At 47.2% G+C, this 12,451-nt stretch overlaps 1 protein-coding gene across 5 annotated transcripts in view; it reads right to left on the reverse strand.

Annotated features, from left to right (window-relative positions):
- Positions 1–12,451, reverse strand: part of mef2d (myocyte enhancer factor 2d) — a 35,412-nt gene that overhangs the window by 546 nt on the left and 22,415 nt on the right. For 2 of the 5 annotated variants that reach the window (XM_088387194.1, XM_088387196.1), the window contains exons 3-11: positions 10,846–11,049; positions 7,529–7,666; positions 4,621–4,858; positions 4,050–4,106; positions 2,630–2,814; positions 2,464–2,490; positions 1,975–2,092; positions 983–1,142; positions 818–880 (exon numbers count right to left, since the gene is read on the reverse strand). In XM_088387194.1, coding sequence (XP_088243320.1) covers positions 818–880; positions 983–1,142; positions 1,975–2,092; positions 2,464–2,490; positions 2,630–2,814; positions 4,050–4,106; positions 4,621–4,858; positions 7,529–7,666; positions 10,846–11,049 — 1,190 coding nt within the window. Of the gene's footprint in view, positions 1–817; positions 881–982; positions 1,143–1,974; positions 2,093–2,463; positions 2,491–2,629; positions 2,815–4,049; positions 4,107–4,620; positions 4,859–7,283; positions 7,422–7,528; positions 7,667–10,845; positions 11,050–12,451 lie in introns of all 5 variants that reach the window. The other 3 variants (XM_088387199.1, XM_088387197.1, XM_088387198.1) reach the window with 3 other exon arrangements.

The raw sequence follows: 12,451 nt of genomic DNA on the forward strand, positions 1-12,451 counted from the left end.
GTTAGTAACTAGGATTTTAAATGCAGCTCAGTTAGACAACAAGTTGCATTTGTTTGTTTTATAAAATGTTTTCTGAGGAAAATTACATATTTTAGGAGAAAAAAGTACCAGAATTAAATCATTAAGAAAATGAAAACAAGGATATGTTCTTCCAAGAAAAGAAAAAAAATAATTTTACAATTAAATTGTTTTAATGACCGCCCCCTTAAAAAAAAACTCGTAAAAGCAGGCAGAGTTGAGATATTGGAAGCACGAAATTCACAAGCCATGCCTCAGCATACGAAATAAAGTGCTACCTTTCACACAATAACTTTTAACGAAGGCACATCGTTTGACACTGTCGTCAGGACTCTTTTTTTTTTTTTTTTTTCTCACCCTCTTGCCTGCAGCTCCACGTGACGGACGCCAATTTCACCCTGCCAATTAGCGCCTGTGGCCGCCGGAGGGAACCTTCTAATATGTCACATCAGCGGCTAATATCCTCTCGTTTGCTGGCATATGCACACACGCACGCGCGCACTCGCACGCCACGCCGACCACGTAGACGGATGACGGCGGGCAAAAAAAGGTCCGAGTCAGCCTGCTGGTGACAGTGATGGAGTTCAGAGCGGCGGCCTAGCTTCAGCGCTAACGACATAGCTGGGAGTATTCGTGCTACCCACAATGCTTTGCAGTGACGTATCATAACAGATTTTTAAGAAATCTTTTTTTAATTGCTTTTAATAATATAGAGGAAGAATTTCATGATGGGCGCCTTGAGTGTAATACCAGTTTTTGCCACAACAACACAGCAGGGACAAAGACGAGCGTGCTTCACCTGAGGTTAGCAGCAATGTTGGAGTTAGCCATCTCTGCACTCTGTTTGTCCGAACCCCACATGCTGTGGAAACAAGTGGGGTGGGGGTGGGGGTCACCGATCCAGCCAAAGATGGCGGCCTGTTCTTGAAATCCTAACCCAAAGCCTGACCCAAGCAAAACTTACACTAGGTTGGTAAGCGATGCCAGGCTGATGGGCGGCGCCGCCTGTTGCTGGGTGACTGTCGGCTGCTGTTGCTGTTGCCAGGCAGCCATGTTGCCGGGCACCAGGCCCGCCGGCGTGAACGTCTGCAGGGCCGTCAGGTCGGCGCTCGTCAGCTGGTACTCTGAAACAAACGCGAGCGCGCCGGACGTCAATACGCGGCGGCGCTGATCCATATTCATCGTCGTCTTCATATCGTATTCACGCTCCGGCTTTGAAGTAGCTACAAAGTGAATATTCATCCGCTGCCGGGAGGCGCCCGAGATCCTTGACGACATTATTCATGTTTTTTAAACGGGCCTTACTCGGCGGGACGCTAGCGTTACCTAGCGCCGCTCGCGGCGGATGGCCACCCACCCAACACGGGGCGCGCGCTTAATGGGAGCAAGTAGCACTTCAAACACTCCATTCCAAAGCCCAACCCGGGATGGAAAGTTGAAAAAGTGAGAAAGATTTCAAAGTCAAACCTTGGTTTGAAAGCCCGATTTCCAACTTGGGCGGGATAGCAGCGAGGAGGCTAACCTGGCTAGCATAAGCGTGGGAATCCCAGCTGAGGGAGCACACGGCGATTTACTCAACGTGACGCCCGCGTTAGCCGCTGGAGGCGGATACGCCGGGGATGTGGGTCAGCTGCTTACTGGAGCAAAACAGCCACTTTCCTGTTTGCCATGCTCGGCACGCTTTCATGTCAAAAGTTCGCCGCCAATTAAACATGCGCTCAAAGCGTTTGATCATGGCTGCATCTCCATTGTAAATAAGATTGATTTAAATAATCATAAATAAAGTCGCATTGGACCAGCTAGCTCCTGATTTTTTAAAATTTATTCCAAAATATTCCTTGACATGTAACTTTTAACGACAATAAAAGCTCTTTTTTTGTTGTTTTGCATTTTAATGTTAGCTTTGATGTTGGTACAGAAAATATATTAATAGATGACAAAAAAAAAAGGTGTTACCAGTGTTGTAAGCCGTCTGCATGGCGGAGAAGGGCGCCAAGAGGCTGGGCGTCGCCACGGAAACCACCGGGGTGGTGAGGGGCTGCTGCACTTGTGAGCTGCCTAGCCGCTGAGCATTCTGGGAAAACATAACACAACACGGCTGAGCCAGAGATGGATGCTAGCTGTTAGCTTAGCAAATACAACACACCGCATGCAAGCTCCGCCTCAAATCGTTAGATCCTATTTCCATATCACCTCTTCTGAAATGAACAAGCTCGCTGAGACGTTCACAAATTGTGCATCAGGTTGCCATGGTTATCATGGTCGGTCGCCGTTGTGAAACGTGCGAGACATGCCATGCTCTCGTCTCCACTCTCCGAACACTTCATAAAGTACATCGGCACGTAACGAGCGCGATCGGGTCGTGACGGGCTCGTGCACGTTCATGCAAGTCGTGTTCAAACACAATGGGACATGGAACAAAGGCCGCGGAAGCTTTTCATTCACCTCGTTGACCAGCTCCAGCTCTTCTGTCTGCGCGGCGGGAGGAAACAGTCATGTCAAGAGCGACCAAAATTTCCAGATTTGATTGAAAATAAAAAGTGTGTCGTCCTGATTTGGGAAACGCGAGCAATTGTTTTGATACTTTGTGCTCTTTTTTTTTGTGTCTCACCAGCTGCATGAGGCTCTTTCCACCTTGCGAGGTGATGACCCGCAGGTCGGGCTTGCGAGCGCTGACCATCTGAGGACTGGCAGGAGGCGGGGACTTGGCTGGAACCACTTTGACCAGGTTGCTGTTGTTGCCGTTGGAGACGGACAGCAGGCCTGGCGAGGCCCGGGCGCTAATGTAGCCGTTAGCTAAGAGAAGCACAAGGACGCAGAGTTTATTTTGAATAATAATCTCAACTAAATACAAAATAATAAATCCAATGAATAATACGTAACGAAATAACTCAAAGGATGCTGGCTTGGTTGTCATGGTTACATACAGAATGATTTGAATGCAAACTTCTGAAGATTAAGTCAGTCGGGGGTCACAGATTTGGTTGTCACGGCAATAACACACACGCGCGCACACACACGGGTGTGTGTAAGATAGCTGAGAGAGGTTCTCCATGACACCGTTTTCTGATGACAGCGGTGACATGTGACTCTGCTCATTGTCAATCACACACACACACACACGGAGTCCACCTGCCCATTCTGAGTGTTTGTGTTTCTGTGTGCGAGTCCACGTGGTGGCGATGTGGTGACTCTGGACTGAGGAATGTCGGGAATGGCTTCTGACGTCAATGTGGATGTTCCCGAAGAGCCGTAACACAACAGCTGAGAGTGTCACACACACACGCGCTCAGGCACACATGAGAAAAGGAAAAGGGATACTGATGGAGAAGCATTAGGAGACCACAAGAAGGTTCTGGATGTAGAGTCACCTGAGCTGCCACTTGACTGGATGGCGTTTTGGATTTCAACGCATGATGTAGATAAAGGCAACACTCAGGCCCATCCAAAAAGATCAATCCCCCACAGGTTGGAAAGGATTAAATAAATCGGCAACAGAGAAAAAAAAAAAACCCCGAAGGAAAACAAGAAGATATCTGTGAGTGCTGGCACTGTATGTGCCGCTAATGGGCTTTAAGGGGGAAGCTCTGGCCAGCGTCAAAGTCACCTCTGAGGAGCGCTCGCTGCCAAGATCACCGACGCCAGCCCGGCCGGGGCTGGAGAAGGGGGAGATGAGGGGCAACAGCTGAGAGGGGCCCCCGAGGGCGGGGAACAAGAACACAAGACGGGTGTTGCCTGTTTTGTCGCAGTTGTCGCAAGGACGTTTTGCTCTCAGCTGCTTTGCACAATAAAGTCTTGACGGACAGAGAGATGAGTTGAATTGGTTTCATGACCTCGCTCAGGAGGACAAAAAAAAAAAAAAACCCCGCTGATATCAGAAAACAGTGAATGCACAAGTTCAAAAGATCACTTTCACTTATCCAAATCAAAATGTTGTTTGGCCGCCATATTGTGTCTTATGGACTGTGACCTTCAGCTGTTGTCTGTCAACACCATTAGCGTGTGTGTGTGTGTGTTGAGATTTTACTTACGGACTGGACTTGGGCACGCTCCGTTGGAGTTTCCCAGATCTCCTGTGAGGAGTGCTCCTGCACGAAACAACAGCGTAATTTATTTGTGTAACTCAATAAGATCAGCTCAAGTATGCGAGTTTCAACAAGCTGAATTTCCGGTTTTAATGCTAAGTGCAAAATATGTTGTGAGGTCACGTAAGGGTAAAATATTATAAAAGACAAGAGGGGGGGGGGGGGGGGTAAACAAACATATTTCAGGAGGTAGAAGATGTTGCATAGAGGAGCCGTCAATCAAAGGGTGTGGGCGGCACTTCACAGCCGGCTGTTGTTTCTGAAGAGGCTTTTGTTTTGGAGCTCCTTGGTTTGATGATGTTTCCGCGCGTACCGAGCTCGTCAGTCAGCAGCGAGCATCAAAAGACGTTTCTGTCAGCTTCGGGCGCGCGCGTGTGGAACTTACAAAAGTTTCAATTAAAGCGGTAACGAGCGGGCCTTCGACACCCCCGCCGTGCCGAGTACTCAAGTAGACCGACTTTGAAGGAAATGAAATACATTTCGAGTTCTTCACGAAAAGTAGAAAGCGGCGCCGTGCCTGCGCTGGCGGGTCGCTGCGGCAGTCCCGGCGAGACGCTGTTCCTCTGCAGGGCGGGCTGCTGAGGTGAAAGCAGGCGAGGGTCCGAGAGGGCGGCGTTGATGAAGGAGGTGGTGGTGACCAAGGTGCCGCCCGGGTTGTTGCTGAACTGGAGGGTAGCTGGTTGCGCCGGCGGGGCGCTCTGATTGGACACCGGCACCGTGACGGGGATGGAGAAGGTCGGCTGCGGGACGGCGGCCTGGTGGGAGAGACACACAGGAAAGGGGCGGGGTTTAGAGGGCGTCCGTGTTTACTCACCCAATCATCATGATAAGAGAGAGGTGATCAAATTAGCTTTATTAGCTTAGCATCAGCGAAGCAAACAAGCTTGAAATGTCGGAAAACAGTCACGCCAAAACAAAGTCAGCCTGTCCTTCCCTCGCTCATTTTAAAAGCTAACAGGATATCACAATGCTAAAGCTCAGCACATCTGTTGTCAGTGCATTGCCGAGCTACTGATAATGCTACATTTCATCGCTAAAGCTAGCATTTAGCTTGCATCCCGCCGTTAACAGTGTTCAAACTGCGAATGCTAACACCCACACTGTGAAACAGATATAACACCGCTAAAGCTACTGGCTAATGCTAAATCTCATTCCATTGACAAATTTGTGAAATAACATTTTACACATTCTGAATGATACAAAACTATGAAATTATTTTTAACTGATACTATACAATACAAACGTACACAGTGATGGTGGAGTCCATAAAGTGGACGAAAATGAATCTCAACAACCATTTCGGGTTGTCCTGCAAGGTGACCCACTTCTCAGTGAAAGCAGGACTTCTATATAAATAGAATATGGGCCAAAGCACCCGAGTTCTGGGCTCTGTGCAGCCCGGGACCCATTTTGACTTTGGGCACACGTCGCATTAAGCTAGCAAAACCAATTCAATAGCCGTTGCTTTGTTTTATTGTCTTTCGCTTCCTCCAAGTGACTTTCCTTGCCGCGGTATCAAGCATAGAGTGACAGTAGTGCTGTGGTCTCGGTTTCCGGCGTAAACTCATAAAAGCGCTCAGGGTGACCGTGCGCGTTCACCGGCGACCAATCACCAGCCCGGCAGTTAGCCAACTCGTAAAAATCGAACGGCGCTCATTAAGGTGACGTTAATGGTGTGATTGAGCGCCAGGGATATAGACATCAATCGAGGTGCGAGGCGGAACCCGAGCCGGAGACGGAGCCGGTTCACGACCGGAGCGCCGTGTCCAGTCAGGGACGTTTCCATGGCGACCGCACGCCAGCCCCTATGAATAGCATCACCTCTTCGCAGTAGGAAGGCGTGAACCTGAGGTATTAAATTGAGTTATTACAGAAAAAAGGTGTGTTTTCCTTGCCGGTGGTTGCCATGACGACAGCGGTGACAGCCCAGGATGTCATTAACGCACCTCTCGCGCACCGCGTGATTATTTTTATAGCACGCATGACGATTTGCCTCACTGTTATGAAAATGCCGCATGAAGTCGAGTATGGATTGCCAGGATTTATTACTTTTACGAATCAGAGGCACGACACTGTTTTGTAAAGTCCATAAACTCCCAAATGGTATTTCTTCCCTGAGGATTTTGTGGCATGTGTTGTATTTAGGATGAATCTATAATTATGAAAAATACACTGATGATTGTATTTGTTTTTTTACTTACTTTTTATTCTATTTCTTTTACTTTTAACTTATGTATCCAGTTCATTTTTCACATTAATTATATATTTATATTATTCTATTTGTTTAAAATGCATTACTATTTGAATTATATTTGAATCACCATAACAATAGAAAGAACAAAAATAATTATGCATTTAGCTTTTTTTAAAAATTTTAATTGACTTAACCCGTTAGTTCTATATATCGTGCACATGCCAAACATAATGTGGCAACACACTCCACAAACATGGCTGACATGCATGCCGCGCCACAGAAATGCTAAACAAAAAAATATATTTGACTAATATTTTATTTCCATTTATCTAATTAACCAACTTAACATTACGGGACTCTTTCATATTTGCTAATGCAAACTTGCCCATCTTGCTTGAGCGTCCCATTTTTTGCACCACTGTAATTTCCAACTGAATGCATAATGCCTTTCTGACCGTCCTGCCTTGGGGGAGGTCTCCGTCTCTCACACACACACCATTAGCATTAGCTGATGTGCTGGTGAGTATGGAAAGCCGTTTGAGCGTAAAGGACAACTTTGGCATACTAGCGCTTGACTCACATTGCTAGCAGTAGCGTAGTAATTAACGAGTGCATCGTTTTGATTTGTGCTCATTTAAAAGCAGGAGAGTGAAAGAGTTTTAAAGATACAGAAATAAAAATAGCTGATGAAAATGACTAGAAGAATAGACTAGATTTTCATCATTTTACTTTAATACTATGTATGGGAAATGGGGAGTTTGTGTGATGTGGGCGGGGCTTATTCTAAACGAGGTTTTAACCACTTTGGAATCAAACGGCTTCCCATAGGTGAAGGTTACGTGGACGAGGAAGAGGAGGCGTGAGGATGGTGAATGCGAGTGCTCTGTGAGTACAGGTACAGCCGCCGCCGTCAGCAGCCCGAAAGGGGAGGAAGGGGGCGGGGTCAAAAGGGGCGGGGTACACAGCGGAGGCGTGGCGGTACTCACTGACAGCCTATAGTTGCGCATCATTTTATCAAACTCCTCGTCAATTTTTTTGTACTTCTCCTCAGTGCGCGGCGTGAGCGAGAAGGGCTCCTCGGGGTCCGGGCTCTCAGAGTCCCGGTGCTCTTTCTTGTTCAGAGCCTTGGTAGGCCAAATAGAAAAAGGATAGGAAGAAGAGGTGGAGGGAGGGGGAGGAGGAGGAGGAGGAGGAGGGTTAGAGACGGTGACACAGGTGCGAGTGTACTCACGCCGTAGCGCTTGAAGAGGGAATCCAGGTCGTCCGTCTTGTTGCGGTACTTGTCGTCGTTTAACGGGCTTTGGTCGATGGAGTCGTCGCCGTCGGGCTCGGGGCTGTTGCAGCCGTTAAATGATTTCTTTCGCAAGGTCTGAAGGGGGGCGGGGGGACATTTGCATAAACACACACACGCAGGTGTCATCAAAAAAGGTGGCAGCAGCATTTTGGACATGCCCATGATAACAAACGAGAATTTTTTTTTTTGATCCAATGAGTGCTGATGTTAGCTGACGCTTCGGATTGGCTCAACCCGATTTGACGCCGAGCTAAGAAGCTTTGCGGACGGGCGAAACGGCGGGAATCACCGTGACCGGCCAAGAAATCAATTAGCGAAACTGTAAAATGACAAAGTCGAAAAACTGCCAACTTGCGACGACGACAAAAAAAATAAAAAAACTTCAGTAAGTATGACTTGCCACATTCAAAAAGACAGTAATAATAGCTTTTGTTATTGCCTTGGTTCCATTTGAAGATCTCGAGAGTAGCTTTTTAACTCCAGTGCAACTTTTTTTTAAAAACCAAATATGAAGGTTTAATATTAAAAAGAGGGAAATGAAAATCAAATCAGCGTATTTGGTGGACAGCGACACACACGTACAAATTAAGTGAGCACACACCGAGCACGCACCCAACACTCGTGTGGGTCCTGGAAGATACATAAAATGGGCACAAATAAGAGCTGAAAGGGACGCGTGCCCCTTTAAGGACACTGAATGGACGTCGGTGGAAATCGGCCAGTGGAACGTTTGTACGCGCCACACAAAAGCTTTTTGTCGTGCAACAATTTTACCGTTGCGTAGAATAAGTGCTATTTTCTCTCATTTGAACTTCTGAACGTAAAATAGAATGAATTGAAACGAAGCAGAATAGTGCAGCCTTGGAAGATTGCAATGTCCATCTCAACTCCATTAATTGTTCAGCCCTACTGACCACCACCTTTCTTAACCCCCCCCACCATCTTCCATCTTCATCTCCTCCCTCCATCCATCTGCCTCCCTTCCTTTCTCCTCGCTCGTCTATTCATCGGAGGCCTTTTCTCATTGTGCTCGCTCGCTCGCTCGCCTTGCCTTCCGCCGCTCTTTTCTCCTCCTTCTCTCGCCCTGATTGGGATCTGCAGCCGAGCGGATTAACACGTTGTGGCAGCGGAGGCAGCCCGCCCACACACACCACACACACCACACACACACTGCCTTTGGAGGCAATGTGCGCATATGTGCTACCTCTCACTTGAGTGAAGGAATGTCGAGCTGTGTGATGAATACTGCCACACAACACACACACACACACACACACAGTAAAGTGCTTCTAAGCATACAGGGGAGAAATGGTCATATGCACTATGACCCGCACTAAGCTGAGTGTATTCGTGTGTGTGTGTGTGTGTGTGTGTCAGCCTGCGTGACTACATCCACACTTCATAATTTATAGTCAAAAGCACTCGCAGAGAAGCTCACGGAGGCACTGAGCGAGAATACGAGCGAGTGCATTTGGTGACCGGCCAATTATCCTCGCCGGCGTCCTCTGGCCGCAGATTAAGCCCAATGTAAATCGTATAATTAAGTCACGCCGTCCCAACCGGGTCGGGCCGAGCCTGGGTGACACAGAGACTGCCTACGAAAAAAAAAAAAAAAAAAAAAACAGCTTCCAATGACAGCTGCCCGGCGAATGTAACGTCTTCCTGTCCACTTTCGCTTAAGCTTTATCGATGTTAAGCTCTGAGGCTTGGCACTTCCTGTCAATTTGTAATTTTTTTTTTTTTTAAAGTCCAATGATGACCTCATTGCGTCGGAGGAGGAAGCGTTTCAATAGATTATTTGGAGAAACATTTGGAACGTAGAAAACCTTTGGGGTTGCACGTTTAACAAATTTCACAATTTGAAAAAGGCGTCACGTGAGGACACGGAGTCCGAGGATTAACCAACACCCGCTTAATGAGGAGGTGGGCATCTGGAGGAGGGACAACCGAGGACAAAGTCACTGAAAGCTTCGCCGCTGTGACCGTGGCTGTGTGCGTGAGGTAGGGGAGGGGCCGAGGTTCGCAGCAGCATAACGTAACGTAGCGTAGCTTAGCACCGGGGTGGGATGCTCCCGTGTAACGGATGTACACAGACACACAAGCGAGACGCACACCAGGTTTGAATATTGTATGAGATGCTCTCTGGGGCCATGGAAGAGCGTGCAAAACACACACACACGCGCACAAACGCACAAATGAACACAAGCATAAAGAGGAAGAAAGAGACAAGCGCGACACATCCACACACTGGAAAAAACAAACACACACACATGTATGCACACAAACAGGACCAGTGGAGCTTGAGCTGATGTGGCCCGGAGCTGCCCAACGCCCTGCGACGCACACACAAACACACACAGGCGCATGCACACGCACACTTTAAGAGCCATCTGCAACTGCAGCAACAGCCTACAGTAAGCTTTACTGCTGCCACTATGAGACGGAAAGATGGAGTCCAGATTTTACTCATTGACCTTATAAATTATCAATCAATTAAGGAATCAATAAGATGAGCTTGACACATTAAGTGTGTACAGTTGCAAATTTGTGATTGGGTATAATACACGTCTGTGCAAGTCTTTTTTCTGTAGGTCAGTGTGGGAGCGTCCGGGTGTGAGTTGTGGCCAACAGCAGCTCCTTGCATGTGTTTTCAAACTTTTTTGTTTTTGGTCTGTTTTTCTTGCTCAATAAATGGCTCGAAAGTGCTCAAGTGGCTCTACTTGAATTAAAAAAAAAAATAATAATCTAAATTGAAATAATTTGCTTCACTGGGTTCATTTCATTCAGGCGGCAGCATATCTGAAACTCTCATAACCAAAAAAATAAATGGCTCACAACAGTCTAATTGGTCTAAAGTATGTCAAAGTATGACATCTCGATGGAATGACAAGTTTAAATCCGGCTCGTTAGACGAAATTACTGAAATTTGCTGCACGAGTCTCTGAAGATCATCCTGCAGGTGCCAGGTGTGTTAAAAGTACAACAATAGCGATTGTTATAGTTATTTCATTCTTACGACGAAAAAAAAAAATCCCACAGACGCAACATCTACCAAAATGACGTCGTGCTTTTCCTTTGTCCATGTTGCGTTGGCCTCCATCATAAAAAAACAAAAAAAAAATTCAGCTTTGACGGTTTGACCACACCTGAAGGATAATTGTTGGTGACGCAGAAACAGGCACAATAAAACCAATTACGCCAAATTACGATCAAACGAAAACACAACATCGAAAGAGCCACAAATGAAACGTTACCTCGATGATGTCAGCGTTGGTCCGACTCTCGTGCGGCTCGTTGTACTCGGTGTACTTGAGCAGCACCTTGTCCATGTCGGTGCTGGCGTACTGGAAGAGCTTGTTGGAGTGGTTGAAGATGATGAGGGCGATCTCGCAATCGCACAGCACGCTCAGTTCGTACGCTTTCTTCATTAACCCGAATTTCCTTTTGGTGAAGGTCACCTGTCAAGCAAACGGGGACAGTTGGAGGCATTCGGAACGTATTCCACCATTCAATCCTAATTTTTTTTCCCGACTTCTCTCCATTTAACAATGTGGGGCCCAAAGCTCTTGATTGACAGGCGTAAGCTTTATCCACAGATCATCCCGACGGGTCTTGTTTACTCTCAATTTAACGAGAAGTACGATTTCAACACTTTTTAATCACGCTTGTGTTTCCATTACGCCATTCATTGCATCAGATTGCATTAAAGGGAGGGGGAGGGGGGGGCTGTTTTGAGGCAACAGACTTGAGGACCGGCTGGCCAAACATGCTTCTCGTCTGCTGTCACGTTGACTATCCTCGTCACTTTCACACTCTGCCATGCTCTTTTCCACGCCAGCACTCTTACAAACGCGCGCACACACACATTTGTCAGGGAGCTCAGAAGGTGAGTGTGAGTGATAAGGTGCTAATTGTTTGAAATAAAATATTTCAGTTAACCAAGAAGGTAGATTGGGTTTTGTTTGGACAAGACAGGAAAAAAACTTTGGGCAGTTAAGCTTATTTTGGTTGTGGTGTCCCACAGGGCTCCGTTTTAAGCCTCTTTCCCATCCACAAACAGAAGCTCAATTATACAAAATGTTGGGCGTATAAACATGGTAGCACTCTTTTGTAGTTTCTTCTTTGGCAGCCGATACAGATCTGCTTGTTTTGGTGCCACTTAACAATCTGCAATTTGATTGGCTGGAGCTTACTGGACATGTGTGTGTACGCAAATCCGCTTTGGGATGAGCTTCAGGTTGAGGTTAAGTTAAGATGACTCTTGAGGAAATGAGTGTGTCAACATGTCATTGTGTGTGTGTGTGTGTGTGTGTGATATGTAGATAGGCATGGAGATAAAGATGAGTCCTGGAGGGGAGGGTGGGGGTGAGATGATCGCGGCACCGTGTGATGAGGTGGGAAACGGGTTGGGTGGGGGGGGGGAGTGGTTGCCCGTGGATACGACCCCGATATAATTTGATTTGTGGCAGCAGGAAGCGACGAGAGAACGAGGGCGAAAGGGGAGGAGGAGGAGGAGTGAGAAGGAGGCATGACAGATGCTGCAACATGTCAGAGCAGCACAGGGATGGAAGGATGACAAGAGGAGAACGGGAAAGAAGGACCTCACACCGAGTCGCTTCCGTCCTCCGTTCCTTTATCTTATCCTCTCGTCTCGCCGTATATGTTGGGCTAATGAGAGCACATCGATAACGAGGCATTTGCAATAATCACGCAGAGACTAGCGTCTATCTATCCATCCATCCATCTCTTTGTTTCAACTAAGCCACTTTGTTCTTCTCAGGTCCGATCCGGGACAAAGTAGCTGGACGTGTGCAAGGTGAAGAGCAGGTAACCAATGGCAACGGAATAAAGCGAAGAGGA

This window comes from Syngnathus floridae, chromosome 10 (genome assembly GCF_059516105.1).
Source record: "Syngnathus floridae isolate MCC-2025c chromosome 10, RoL_Sflo_1.0, whole genome shotgun sequence".
Taxonomy (NCBI): domain Eukaryota; kingdom Metazoa; phylum Chordata; class Actinopteri; order Syngnathiformes; family Syngnathidae; genus Syngnathus; species Syngnathus floridae.